This window comes from Mustela nigripes, chromosome X (assembly GCF_022355385.1).
Source record: "Mustela nigripes isolate SB6536 chromosome X, MUSNIG.SB6536, whole genome shotgun sequence".
Classification (NCBI taxonomy): domain Eukaryota; kingdom Metazoa; phylum Chordata; class Mammalia; order Carnivora; family Mustelidae; genus Mustela; species Mustela nigripes.
In genome coordinates, this window is record NC_081575.1 from 99,762,210 (window position 1) to 99,777,717 (window position 15,508).

A 15,508-nucleotide genomic window follows, 5' to 3' on the forward strand; every position below is an offset into this window, starting at 1 on the left:
TGTGATCTCTCTCTGTCAAATAAATAAATAAAATATTAAAAAAAATCATAAATCAGGGCACCTGGGTGGCTCAGTGGGTTAAGCCGCTGCCTTCAGCTCAGGTCATGATCTCAGGGTCCTGGGATCGAGTCCCACATCGGGCTCTCTGCTCAGCAGGGACCCTGCTTCCCTCTATCTCTCTCTCTGCCTGCCTCTCCATCTACTTGTGATCACTCTCTGTCAAATAAATAAATAAAATCTTTAAAAAAAATCATAAATCAGACCATCATAAGTTAAGGACCATCCGTAATTAAAAAAGGTGGTTCATATGGAATCAGTAAAATTAATTGAAGAATAATCACATACCAGATCTCCAATAATGCCCAATGAGATATAAATGTTACCTGGGAAATGAGTATTTTAATCATCAGGAAGGCAGACTTTTCGAATAATCTGGGTAAAATTTTCTATAGCCCTCTCCAATTTTTATACGTCATTTTAATTTTTTTTAATTTTTTATTTTTGATAAACTTATATTTTATCCCCAGGGGTACAGGTCTGTGAATCACCAGGTTTACACACTTCACAGCACTCACCAAATCACATACCCTCCCCAATGTCCATAATCCCACCCCCTTCTCCCAAACCCCCTCCCCCCGGCAACCCTCAGTTTGTTTTGTGAGATTAAGAGTCACTTATGGTTTGTCTCCCTCCCAATCCCATCTTGTTTCATTTATTCTTCTTCATTTTAATTTTTAAAAACAGTTTGTTTTCCTATTCTGTTTGCTTGGTATCTTGATGATATAATGGCTTCCACAAATAACAGAAAATATGTTTCTGTCATTTGAAAAAGAGTAACTCTCATTGTTAATTACCTATTCCGGTTCTTTTTGTTGTTGTTGTTCTTAAATTATTCCTTATTTTATTAAAAAAACTGATTAGTTTGAATTAGTGTCAGGATTTATTAATCCCATGGTATACTCATAAAAGTTTGTTTTTAAATCTGAAAAATAAAGATCTTGATTCTGTAAAAAATAAATAAATAAAATAGAAATTATTATCAACAGCTATATGCCAATAAGTAAAGCAATCTAAAAGAAATGGATGCATTCCTGGAAACCTATAAACTTCCAAGACTGAAACAGGAGGAAACTGACAACTTGAATAGACCAATAAGTAGTAATGAGATTGAAGGAGTGATCAAAAACCTCCCATAAAACAAGAGTCTAGGATCTAACAGATTCTTTGGAGAATTCTACCAGACATTCAAAGAAGAAATAATATCTGTTCTCCTGAAGCTGTTTCAAAAAATGCAAACACGAGGAAAACTTCCAGACTCTCTGTGAGGCCAGCATTACCCTGATCTTAAATCCAGGCAAAGACCCGATCAAAAAGCAGAATTTCAGACCAATATTTTTTTGATAATAGCTTTGCTTTCCTTAACTTCAGAAGAAAAATACAATAAATAAAATTAACCATGGAGATGGTAAATAATCTTAATTATTAAGGGCATTGATATTATATTTCTAATTACATGTATAAGACAAAAACCAAATCTACTCCATAAAATTAATAAGGTACATATTTCCAGACTCTACATACTGGTGTCATCTTAAACATATAATGCTTACCAAAATTCATGATCAGAGTTTCATACAAAGAGTAACCGCTCTGAACTCAGCATATATAAAAACTAGCGTAATTTCTGCAAAGACAAAGGGGACAAAACAGCACACCTGTATCCACAAAAACTCTTCCTTACCCAAGAGAATTTTGGAGGTAAAGTAAATGGAAGACAGAAAGTCTATCTGAAAAGGAGACTGCAGCTACCACCCTTGAGACTAATATGTTCATACCACCAGCTTGGTGCTCAAATGTGAAGGTAAACACGTGAGCTCTTGCTTGCTTTTTCCACAACATTCTAATTTTACTTTTGAACTCTTTCACTGACTTTTCTCCTTAATGGTTTGAGATAGTTTCTTTCTATGTAAATTCAGTATATTTCCTCTAACCCTTCCCAGAGCAAAGCCATGCCATTTGATAAAAATAAAACAAAACCATTAAGCCCAGCAGGGAACACACAACCTAACCTAGGCGTGAATATATAACATCATTTTATTAAATGAGTGAATTGTTGCTTATCAAGCATTTAAAATTCATTAATTCAGTCAATACATATTTGTTGAGCAGAGTAAATGTCTGGTCCAGCTGGGGATAAAGCAGCGAACAAGCAAAGTGATTGCTTTTATGGAGCTTATATTTTAATGAGAGGAAATGGTAGAGGGAGGAGTATTATACAAAAAGCTTTGTACAATACCACTTCACAGACACTAGAATTGTTATTATAAAAAATGGAAAACAACAAGTTTTGGCAAAGATGTGGAAAAAATGGAACCATAGAGCATCACTAGTAGGTGTATAAAATGGTGCAGCTGCAATGGAAAACCAGCTTAGCAATTCCTCAAAAAGTTAAAACACAGAGCTACCATATGATCTAGCAGTTCCATTCCTAAGGATATACCTAAAAGAACTGAAAGCAAGGCCTTAAAGAGATACTTACGTATCAATGTTCATAGTAGCTTTACTTGCAATTCCAAAACATAGAAAGAACTCAAAAATGTATCAGAATATGAATGGATAAACAAAAGAGACAAAAGCAAAAGAGAAGTTACCTGAGCTAGGGAAAAGAGAGGAATGGGCAGTTGCTGTTCAATGCATACAGAATTTGTCAGGAATGACAAAAAATTTCTGGAAAATGGATAGTGGGGATGGTTGCACCACACTGTGAACGTACGTAATGCCACTAAAGCATATGATCAGAAATGGTTAAAATGGTAAATTTTATGTTACGTATATTTTACTACAATAAAAAACAATGAGTTATACACTTTAAATGCATCAAATTATATGGCATGTGGATTATATCTTAGTAAAGGCATTATTTTAAAAAAAGCTTTTATGCATTCTCTCATCTAATCTCCCTCTATGTAATCATATTTAACCCTCTTACTTTAATATCATCTCTGTATTTTGTCTCCTGTGCTTGTATCTCCAGCTCTCTCTGAATTCTAAACTTACATATCTAGTTGCCTATTTATCATACCTATTTGAAATCTAAAAAGTTACCTGAGACCTAAGATGCCCCACAAATAAATCTTTACTTTAGCTGCTCAAGCTAAATAGCTAGAATTTTTTTCAGAAGTTAAAGCCTCATCCCAACAAAACTAGCAGGAGGTGAATGAGAGGGTATCAGAAACTCAATAATTAAGATAAATAATATTTTAATACAATGTTTAAAAAATCAAATACAAAAAAATCTATGAGAACAATAAAGGTTCATAATTTTTTAACACTCAGCTTTATATTTATCCTATCAATGATCACTAATCGATATTTTCTTAATTTTTATTTGTATATAGATATATATTTTGTCTTCCATACAGTGGAAGTGCCACGAGAACAGGAGTTTCAACTGCCTTGTTCACCACTCTATCCCATTAATATGTCTGTCTTTCACCAGGCTCTCCTACTAGCTGATGTCAAGGTTAAATTTCTCCAAGAGAGGATCTGTCGTTTGAGGTTCTGGAGTCGGGTATTCCATTTCCTCCTTCTCTTTTCCCCCTCCACAGAGGGCTGGCTGTGGCTTCCTGCTTTTGCTGACCCCTGGAATGCTTCATGCCATTTCAGCTCTTCTACCATATTTATAACTTATTTTGAATATTAAATTTCCCCTATTGAAATACTTGGAATGAATTTTCTTTAACTGACTAGATCCTGGTCAATACGGTAGTTTAGGAAACAAGTAGCTAAATGTTTTATCTACATTATACATAAATTCCTCAAAGTCTCCCATGAGGTAAAATAAAGAAGTACACAAATTATATAATTATATGCTTGCAAGTAGTACAAATAACACTGTATAAACATGGCACATTAATAAATTAATAAATTAAGACACTTTTGGATTTTCCTATCTCGGATGAAAGGTCTTTTATTGATATTCTAAAAGAAAAAAACAAAACAACAACAACAACAACCCAGAATTAATCAGTGAGTTAGTTTAACTTAAAGGCAGAATTACAGAGCTCCTGGGTGGCTCAGTTGGTTAAGCAACTGACCCTTGGTTTCAACCCCAAGTTGGGTTCCATGATCAATGAGCAGTCTGCTTGAAAATTCCCTCTGTCTCCCTTTGTCCCAACCCCCACTCCCATGTGCTCTCTTCCTCCTCCTCAAACAAACAAATAAATCTTAAAATATGAAGTCAGAATTAGACATTTTTGGGGAGAGAATTTTTTATTCTATATGAGATGCATATTTCACAGTTGGTTTCTTTTCAATCCATTTACATAATTTTAGTATCAATTCCAACGAAAAGTAATTTTTAAATTTTTCTGACTAGAAAGAAGAGCCATTAATCTGAGTCACCTACCATTCACTAAAAGAGAAAATGATTTAAATGCCAGCAATCTGATAACTTTCCTTGGTAAAAAAAAAAAAAAAGGCCACTTTTAGAAAAAAAGTCTAATAATTTGTATTTCTTTAATATAAACATGTTTATAATGTTTATATTTATAAAAATATAAACATGTTTATAATGTGACAATTACATTAAATATTTTGTCAACAAAAAATATAGGAATAAACTCCTTTACTCTTTGACTGCCAGAATATAATGTCACAGAGTAATGTTAGAGATATGGTTAAAAGTGTCAAAAACAAAACACAAATGTGTCTAATCTTTACCAAAATATGATAAAGAATACAGGAAGGAGGAGGGCAGTTGCATGGGCAGAACTCACTAATAGACTGTGTGATTATGAAGGAGTAACTAGTCTTCCTTGAACTTCAGTTACCTGATCATAAAATTATAAGGATACTTAAATTCCTAGCCTTGTGTGAAAAGCAAATAACATCCTAATGTAAACAAACTTTATAATGGACAAACAGCTATTTAACACGGACCACTGCTGTTACTATGATGTGTAGTTATGGCTTAACCCCTAGATGACTATCAGCTTGACTACAACACTTGAATCCTCTCACTCGCATTGCTATTTCACATACTCTTCATTGTTCATAATATTTCTGGCTAAATATGGAATTTATATCAAGGTCACCACTTTTTAAAAGCCTAATCTCCTTTGCAGCAGCACCTCATAAAGAGATAAATCACACAACCCTTAATATTTAATCTCCTTTTCCTACTGTGAATGTAGTCCTCCTCCATTTATGTTTTCCAGATCCAACTTTTCATTTTTATAAAAAAATTTCAATATAAATAGAACACCCTTTCTGGGAGTGAAGTCCCATACAGCTGAAATTCAGTTAAACTTGTCTCATATTATTGCCAGGAAAAGCTGCAGTTGCCATGAGACATAAAGTGGAAGGCATCCCTAGATGCAGTATCAGGGAGAGAAATAAATAAATAAAGCAGCATGAATGAGGGCTTGCCCATTATTAGCTTTGCTCTACTCTTAGTTTTTGATGGAAGAATCACCAGTGGGACTCTAGAACTAGATGGATATATATTCGCAGATGTCAATAGCTATGTACATGGAACGATATTTTGAAATTCAGTATTTTCAGAAGTATAGGTCATATGAAAAACACTTATCCCTAGCCAGAGGATAGGTGGGATAATTACACAAGACACTTTCCAAGAGTCATCTGTCAAACCTACTTTGCTATCAGTACTGTAAGGTTATCTCTCATATTCTTCTCATATGATACAACTATTACAAAGAAATGAAAATGGCTTTATTGTATACATGAATTCTAGTTAAAATATCTGCTTCTTCCTTAAAAATCCATTATGATGGGGGGTGCCTGGGTGGCTCAGTGGGTTAAAGCCTCTGCCTTCAGCTCAGGTCATGATCCCAGGGTCCGGGGATCAAGTCCCGCATCGGGCTCTCTGCTCCGTGGGGAGCCTGCTTCCTCCTCTCTCTCTGCCTGCCTCTCTGCCTACTTGTGATCTCTGTCTGTCAAATAAATAAATAAAATCTTTTCAAAAAATCCATTATGATGGTAGCCAGACAAATAAAACTCTTATGGAATGGAGGAGTTCAATCCCATTATATTCAGTTTTATCAAGATGCAGGGCCTTCCCAAATTATTCTTCATACACACAGGAACAATATCATAACAATTAACTGGATATCTTTTACTTAAGTGTTTTCTTGAAGCTACAATTTATACAACAGCACTGTAATCATTCCCATTCTCAAAACCCTTCCATTCACTAGTCTATTAAATACAATTGTAATTGACTACCTTGGTGGCTAATTTGAAAAAGCTGTTACATTGCTTCTGGCTCCTGGTTTTCTTTACTAAAGAAAATCCAAATTATATGAAGTATTGCTGCCTATTTTGACTTTGAAGTTACTGATGTCTTTATTTACCATTTATTATGTCTATAATGTATAAAGCACATAACATGAATAAGTCATTAATTTGAATTGTGGCTTTGGGTGTGTTAGTTTCTCATTTGTCAAATAAAAGTCTACATGAAGGCTTACATCCTTTTCTGAAATTCCAAAATAGCATTACTGATAATATCATTATGCATTTTATATTTACCTGACCCATTTAGTGCATTATTAAGAGATTTTAGAGAGGCAGTCTTGGTGTGCACATTTGTGTACTGTACGTCTACCTATAACTTACCTGTTCACCTGCACTAATACAAATCTTTCAGTGGCATTTTAAACTATTCTCATTTTTTCAACACAAGTTCATCGCTTTCTCTACTATGGCTTGAGTTTTCTCTCCATTATGTCTCAAAAAATGTTACTAGTGTTACCAAAAATCTCTTGGCTTTCAATCATTATCTGGCTTGAGTACAATATGACATTGAATACTATTTATGTCCAGTCATCTTGAGATTTTATTAGAAGGTCTTTTCCTGGTTTTCCTTTTGTGCCACTATTCACTCAGTTCTTTGCAGTTAAATGCCAGAATTTCCCTAGATTTTTGTCCTTGCTATTCATTTCCTCTTGAGTGCTCTTATGTTGCAAAGTGCAATGTTGCACTTAAAAAATTTAAAATTAAGTTCATTTTTAATGAGCATATACTAATAGTGGAAAATTTCTACCTATGAGCCTCAGTCACCCTGAAGTTAAATCTTGGGGCAAACCCTATTATCAGGTTCTTTGTTATCCATAGGATTTGGTCCAATTAACACCCTCAACAGTGTTTAAGAGTTGTCTGTTTCCCCACACCATTAGCTAACAAGATAAGCTATAAAGTATTTCATCTTTGGTAATGAAATAGGTAAAAATAGGACTTTTATTAAAATAAAAAATTCTTAACTTATAATTCTCTTATTTGTGAGGTTGAATGTCTTTTCATATACTTAAGTAGTATTTGTATTCCTTCTTTTGTGAACTGTCATTTTGACCCCCCCCTTTTTTTCCTCCTAGGCTAGTGATCTTATTTTTATTAATTTGTAGACAGCCTTGAGGCCAAATTTTGAGGTGGCAAATACAGAGAAACAATTTGAGGACAGGTAGATTAGACCATAGTTACTGAGGTATCAAAAGAAAGGAGCACAGAAAGAGCACAGGACCAGGGGTGGTCAACCCTTCTTGGGAAGAGAGTGAGATACCTTTGAGAGGAAATGTTTCCTTTGAAGACTTAATGGTGAAGGTGAGGGAGGAAGCTGACTATAAATAAAGGGCTCTAGTGAACCAAGATTGGGTCAAAGAATCAGAAGAAACCAGACTTGTGAAAAAGTGTTCCATTCATTAAAAACTACCACCACCACAAACAACAACAATAAAAATAATAAGATCCACATGTCATGACAGCAAAAAAGGTCATCTTGAAATATGGAATCAGGTAACCATGGGATCTCCCGGTTCTACTCAGTTCAAAGTATCTTCTATTGCTTGTTCGGGGGTAAAATCCAGAAAAATGATAATCAGTTCAGCAAATAACAGTTGTAAAACACATGTGCACATATGCACATCCACACTCACACAAAGCAGAGGAAAATTTCACCTTGACACCCCAACAGGAATTTTATATGTAAACAAGTGATTGTGCATCATAGTTCCAGACTTCAAGTTATATTACAGAGCTGTAGTAATCAAAACAGTATGGTATTGGCACAAAAACAGACACAAAGACCAATAGAACAGAATAGAAAACACAGACAATCCAGAAATGAACCCAAAACTATATGGTCAATTAATCTTTAACAAAACAGGAAATAATGTCCAATAGAAAAAAGGGTCTTTTCAACAAGTGGTGTTGGAAAAACTGGAAAGCAGCAAGCAAAATAATAAAATTAGACCACTTTCTTACACCATACACAAAAATAATCCAAAATGGATTAAAGACCTAAATGTGAGACCTGAAACCATTGAAATCCTAGAAGAGAACACAGCAGTAACTGTTTTGCCATTGGCTATAGAAACTTCTTTCTAGTATGTCTCCTGAGGCAAAGGAAACAAACACAAAAATAAATTATTGGGACTATATTAAAATAAAAAGCTTCTGCATAGTGACTGAAACAATCAATACAACTAAAAGGCAACCCACTGAAGGAGAAAAGATATTTGTAAATGATATATCTGATAAGGTGTTAGTAATCAAAATACATAAAGAACTTAGATAAATTGACACCCCCCAAAACAAATAATCTAATTTAAAAATGGACAGAAGAAATGAACATACATTTCTCCAAAGACAATATCCAGATGGCCAACAGACACATGAAAAGATGCTCAATATCACTCATCATCAGGGAAATGCAAATCAAAACTACAATGAGGGGGCACGTGGGTGGCTCAGTGGGTTAAGGCCTCTGCCTTCGGCTCAGGTCATGATCCCAGGGTCCTGGGACCAAGCCCCACATTAAGCTCTCTGCTCAGTGGGGAGCCTGGTTTCCCCTCTCTCTCTGCCTGCCTCTCTGCCTATTTGTGATCTCTGTCTGTCAAATAAATAAATAAAATCTTTAAAAAAAAAACTACAATGAGAGATTACCTCTCACACCTGTCAGAAGGGCTAGAATCAAAAACACAAGAAACAACAGGTGTTGATGAGGATGTGGAGAATGAGGAACCCTCTTGTACTGTTGGTGGAAATGCAAATAGGTGCAGCCATTGTGAAAAGCAGTAAAGAGGTTTCGTAAAAAGTTAAAAACAGAACTACCTTAGGATCCAGTAATTGCACTACTGGGTTTTTACCGCCCCTCCCCAAAATACAAAACTACTAATTCAAAAGGATACATGGACCCGTATGTTTTTAGCAGCATTACACACACACACACACACACATATATATACACACACACGCACAATGGAACATATACACAGACACACACACACAGTGGAATATTATTTGACCATAAAAAAGAATGAAATCTTGTCACTTAAAATGACATGGAAGAAGCTGGAGACTATAATGCTAAGTAAATAAGTCAGGCAGAGAAAGACAAATACTATATGATTTCACTTATTTGGAGAATTTAAGAAACAAAACAAATGAGCAAGGGGAAGAGAGAGTGAGATAAGTCAAGAAACAGATTCTTAATTATAGAGGACAATTTAATGGTTATTAGAGGGGAGAGAAGTGGGAGGATGGGTTGAAAAGTTGATGGGCATTAAGGAGGCCACTTGTCATGATGACCACTGGGTGATGTATGGAATGGTTGAATCACTATATTGTACACCTGGAACTAATATAACACTGTATGTTAACTGTATCAAAAATAAAATAAAATGAAGTAAAATAAAATTAAAAATATAATCCCTCCAAACTTCCAGAGAAGGCCAAGTCACTTACAAAAAAGAAAACACAAAGCACAACAGAGTAACATTCCCAAGAATCTAAAGGAAAAAACAGAATATGAGCCAAGATTTTATTACCAGCAAAATTTTAAGCATTAGAAAAAGAATCTAAGGAAATATCGTATACATAAATGCTTCCTAAAAATAGAGAATGAAAAACTTTTACAATGTAAGAATGGAGAAAGATTTAGAGAAATTTTGGTAGTGAGCATACATAATTGATGATCTGGTACTAAAATAAAGGAAGTATTAAGTATTACAGTTATAAGAATAATATGTAAACATTATTTTCTCCGAGGAAGTAGAGATAACATAACTAAAAAAATGCAAAGAGAAGAGAGAAAGGAATATAGAGTAACCTGATTCATTAACATATACACGAGAATTAAAATATTGTAAGCTGACATCATAGAAAAATCAAAGTAAGGAAAGAAGAATACTAAGATGATTGATTACATAAAGGCATAAGTATAAAGACAACTGGTGGAAACAACAAAAATGACCCCAAAATATAAAACAGTATGGCAGAGCTGCAGGATTTTCTTATAGGAAGGATATTGGTTTGTTTTGAATTCTATTTCAAATATTTTCTGTCAGTTTGCCATTTATCATTTAATTTTATCTTGATTGACATGGAGAGAGTTTTTTTTTATTTCTCTCTAATAATTACATCAATCCTTTTATACCCTCTGGATTTGGGGACTTTTAGAAAGTCTTTCTGTACTCTGTAATTATATTCATTTTAAAATTTTTCACTATTTTCTTCCAGTAGTTTTATAGTTTCATCATTGATTAATTTATTTTTACAGAAATGTTAAGACATAAAAAAGTATTTTTTTCAGTTTCCTTTTTTACAAACAAGACTGAGTGAAAACATTATCTTTTCTCCACTGACATGTGATGCCACATTTACTGTGTGTCAAACTCCTGCATATTTTGGGAATTACATCTTAGATATCGAACTGTTCAACTTACTTCTCTTGATATTTATACAACAAACACACTGTTTAATACAATATAACATCTGGTAAGGCAAATCTCTTGCCATTACTTATTTTTTTAATTAAGTATTTTATTTTAATTCCAGTATAATCAACATAAAGTGTTATATCATTTTCCAGTGTACAATATAGTGATTCAACAATTCTATACATTCACTGCTCAGGGCTCATCATAAATGTACTCTTTAATTTCCATCACCTGTTTCACTCATCCCCTGACACATTTCCAAAACAACTTCTTCACCATTTTTGTGTATTTATTTTTCCATGACTGGTTCTAATGGGGCATCTTCATGAGTTGTCAATTTTGTTTCAAAATAAGTAATTTAATGTTTTACATTTGTAAAAACAAAAACAAAAACAAAAAAACCCACAAAATTTGCATATAAGATGATGTCCAGATGGGCAACTACAACCAAAATTTCTGTCAATGTTTTTAGATGCTCCTGTTTTTAATGTTAGTTTCATGAAAAAAGTGGAAAGAGGTTAAGCTTCACAGTCAGGGATTTGGATTTGTATCCCGCCTCAACTGCTTACCATTTTATAACCTTGAGCCTATTACTTCAGTTGGTTGAATGTCATTTGAAAAAAAAAAATGTCTGCTTGGTAAAGTTCCTGGAGCATTAGATAAATTTTATTTTGAGTAGCTTTTTAAGATGAATGACTCATGGTGGGAACTCTTTGGAAAATAATTTCAAATGGGTAACATCCTCATCTACAGCTGTAGTCTAGATTTCTCTCCTTACTTCAGAAAATCCATGACTTGAATCCTTTTGTCTGATAACTTTCTTTTCATTCTTTAAGAAAGCTCAGCTATCATCTCCTTTAGGAATAGTTTTTTTTTTTTTTTTTTTTCACTTCTCCATGTTTAGAACTTCTTTTATCACTCTGCCCACAAGTCTATAAATTGTGGTGTATTCTATTTATCTGATTATCTGTTTGCCTCACCAGGGCAATTGTTAACTCCTACATGGCAAGTCACTTTTCACTGATACTATTGTCTCAATTCTAGCATATTAGTTTCCTCATAATTCATTCTCAAAGTAGCTGTTGGTTGAACACACATTTTCTATGCGGAAAGGAGAGCACATAGGATATATTTTTATTTGTAATTTTTTTTTACTCTTTATGAGAACAAAGGAGGGAAAGGATGGCACTGAATCACTTTCTATAAAAGGTTGTTGTTATTATCCTGTTAAACTGCATTGACTGGACACAGACGTCTTGCCCTACTTCCAACAGGAAGTGCAGGCACCACAACAGGAAGTACAGACCACTGAAAACCACACCGCCAAGGAGGCAGAAGGTGCAGCCTGAGGTAGCGCGCAAGCGCACAGAAGGCTCTATAGTTTGACCCCTTCGCATTGACTTCCGGCTTAACCAAGGGCAACGACGGAAGGCGAGGTGAGGCAAGGCCCAGCGCAGTGGTGGCAGCCTGTATAGATACAGGTATTTTTCAGAGACTTGCAAGAATTCTGTGTATTGCTTTCTTGTTAGTGGGTTTCTTGGTGTCAATTTTGAAGTTAAGCTGGTGGTTCCACTGTGGAGTTGCGGAGCTTGCAAGACTATACTGACCCGAAGGGCGGGGCTTTTTTCCTACTCTGCCAGGCATTTGCATTTTCTCTTCTTTGCGGGCCCCTTTTGTAACACGATGCAACAGGCTTTAGAACGAGCTTTGGACCGTGCAGACTATGTCATCGCAGGCGCCCAGCAGAGGCCTCCTAAAAGGAAAGTCTCGTCGAGTGGGGAAGCCTCTCTCTACGAGAAGCTTTACGACATCTATGTGGAAGAATGTGGGAGAGAGCCGGAGGCTCCGGAGGAGCTAAGAAGCAACGTGAACTTGCTAGAGAAGCTCGTGAGGAGAGAGTCGTTGCCGTGTTTAGTGGTCAACCTATACCCAGGAAAAGAGGGATATTCGCTGATGCTCGAAGAGAAACATGGAGCGTGTTCGGAGACTATTCGGCTGCCTTATGAAGAAGGGGAATTTCTTGAATATCTGGATGCTGAAGAATTACCTCCTGTTCTGCTGGACCTCCTGGAAAAATCTGAGGTGAACTTCTTCCACTGCGGGTGTGTCATAGCACAGGTGCGGGACTACAGGCAGTGCAGCGGTGGGGAACCTCCGGGCTACCAGAGCAGGCACATTCTCCTGCGCCCGACCATGCAGACGTTAGCCTGCGACGTGCAGTCCATAACCAGCGATGGCCAGGAATGGACCCAGGAAGACAAACTGTCGCTTGAGAGCCAGCTGATCTTGGCTACTGCTGAGCCCCTGTGTCTGGATCCTTCTATATCCGTAGCCTGCACTGCAAATAGGCTGCTCTATAACAAGCAAAAGATGAACACTCGGCCGATGAAAAGGAGCTTCAAGAGGTACTCTGCACCCTCTCTGAATCAGCACTGGGAGCTGTCTCATTCTCCACCTCCTCCTGAGCTGACAGTATTGACTTCTTGCAAAAAAAGCAAAGAAAGTAAAACAAGTGAGAATTCTGACTTCTTAATTCCTAAAGCAGCAGATTATGTAGATATGTGGAAACAGAGACCCTGTGACTTGGCTTTACCTTCTGAAGTGGATGTGCAGAAATATGCTAAATGGGAGAATTTTGTCAAATATGATGGCTCACAACCAACAGTGTGGCCATCCCATAAGATAAAAGATGATTCTGTATTTGGATATGAAGGTGGTGATGAGTCTCAGACAAAGCTGACCTTGATGCAGTCACTTAAGGATCCACTTATCTCTGGAAAAAGAAGACGACGTAAAAAAGTCAGATATGAGAGACAGATGTCTTCTCCACACCCCTCCACAGATGACCATTCAAATAGTGTCCTGCCTGGGTCAAAGACTGATGCTGGTGTGGTAGTCACTGAGCCAGAGGTGGTAGTCCCGCACCAGGCCAAATGTCCAGTCACCACTTCACATATTTCCAGCGACTCAGCCAACTTCAGCCAGCTGCCTCCAGGGAAAGAAACTGAACAGCCTAAGATCCTTTTAGGTCAGTCTTCAGTCCTTGGGAAGGGATTCACACATCCATCTCCAACCATCAAACTTCCCTTAAGCTCAGAAAAGACTTCATCAGGTAACAGTTTAACTCCATGGCAAGGAAACAGCTTTCTTAAATCTCCATCTCCTGTTCTTGCTTCTAAGCCACCAAGTCTTTCTCAGAAACCCACTGTGGGTGTGAATCCAGTTAGCACATTTCCTGCAGCCACCATGTCTACTACAAGCTCATCACAAAGAATCCTGGCTACCGAGGGCATGGCCAACTCCCAGAAATCCTCTGTGGAAGTGAATCGAATTAGCACAATTCGTGCAGCCACTGTGTCTACCACCAGCTCAATCCAAAAAATCCTGGCCACCCCTGCAATGGCCAATTCTCAGAAATCCTCTGCAGAAGTGATTCGAGTTTGCATGCTTCCTCCAGCCACCCTGTCAACTACCAGCTCATCACAAAGAACCCTGGCCACCCAGGTAATGGCCAATTCCCAGAAATCGTCTGCGGAAGTGAATCAAATTAGCATGCTTCCTCCAGCCACCATGTCCACTGCCAGCTCATCACAAAGAGCCCTGGCCACCCCAGTCATGGCCAACTCTCAGAAATCCTCTGCGGAAGTGAATCAAATTAGCATGCTTCCTCCAGCCACCCTGTCGACTACCAGCTCATCACAAAGAACCCTGGCCACTCAGGTCATGGCCAGCTCCCAGAAACCCTCTGTGGAAGTGATTCGAGTTAGCATGCTTCCACCAATCACTTTATCTACTACCAGCTCATGTCCAAGAACCCTAGCAACCCAGGTCATGGCCCCCTCTCAGAAATCCTCTGTAGAAGTTAATCAGGCTAACACCCTTCCTGCAGCAAGCATGTCCACTACTAACTCATTAAAAAGAACTCTGGCTACCCCAGTCATTACCAACTCTCAGAAACCCTCTACGGAAGTGATTCGAGTTAGCATGTTTCCTCCAGCTGCTTTGTCCACTACCAGCTCATCACAAACAACCCTGGCCACCCAGGCCACTGCCAACTCCCAGAAATCCTCCAAGGAAGTGAATCAAATTAGCATCCTTCCTGCAGCTACTGTGTCCACTACTAACTCATTACAAAGAACCTTGTCTACCCCAGTCACTACCAGCTCCCAGAAACCCTCTATGGAAGTGATTCGAGTTAGAATGTTTCCTCCAGCCACTTTGTCCACTATCAGCTCATCACAAAGAGCCCTGGCCACCCCAGTCATGGCCAACTCCCAGAAATCAACTGCAGAAGTGATACAAGTTAGCATGCTTCCTCCAGCCACCCTGTCAGCTACCGGCTCATCACAAAGAACTCTGGCCACCCAGGTCATGGCCAACTCCCAGAAATCCTCTGCAGAAGTGATACAAGTTAGCATGCTTCCTCCAGCCACCCTGTCAACTACTGGCTCATCACAAAGAACTCTGGCCACCCAGGTCATGGCCAACTCCCAGAAATCCTCTACGGAAGTGATTCAAATTAGCATGCTTCCTCCAGCCACACTGTCAACTACCAGCTCATCACAAAGAACCCTGACCTCCCTGGTCATGGACAACTCCCAGAAATCCTCTGCGGAAGTGATTCGAGTTAGCATGCTTCCTCCAGCCACCCTGTCAACTACCGGCTCATCACAAAGAACCCTGGCCACCCCGGTCATGGCCAACTCCCAGAAATCCTCTGCAGAAGTGATACAAGTTAGCATGCTTCCTCCAGCCACCCTGTCAACTAC

At 37.6% G+C, this 15,508-nt stretch overlaps 2 protein-coding genes across 2 annotated transcripts in view; one reads left to right on the forward strand and one right to left on the reverse strand.

Annotated features, from left to right (window-relative positions):
- Window positions 1-15,508, reverse strand: part of LOC132007192 (interleukin-1 receptor accessory protein-like 1) — a 494,275-nt gene that overhangs the window by 386,413 nt on the left and 92,354 nt on the right. The window lies entirely within an intron of this gene.
- Window positions 12,423-15,508, forward strand: part of LOC132007656 (transcription factor SPT20 homolog) — a 5,305-nt gene continuing 2,219 nt past the window's right edge. Inside the window, exon 1 of the mRNA XM_059385906.1 lies at window positions 12,423-13,946. Within this exon, the coding sequence (XP_059241889.1) occupies window positions 12,423-13,946 (1,524 nt within the window). The remainder of the gene's footprint in view (window positions 13,947-15,508) is intronic.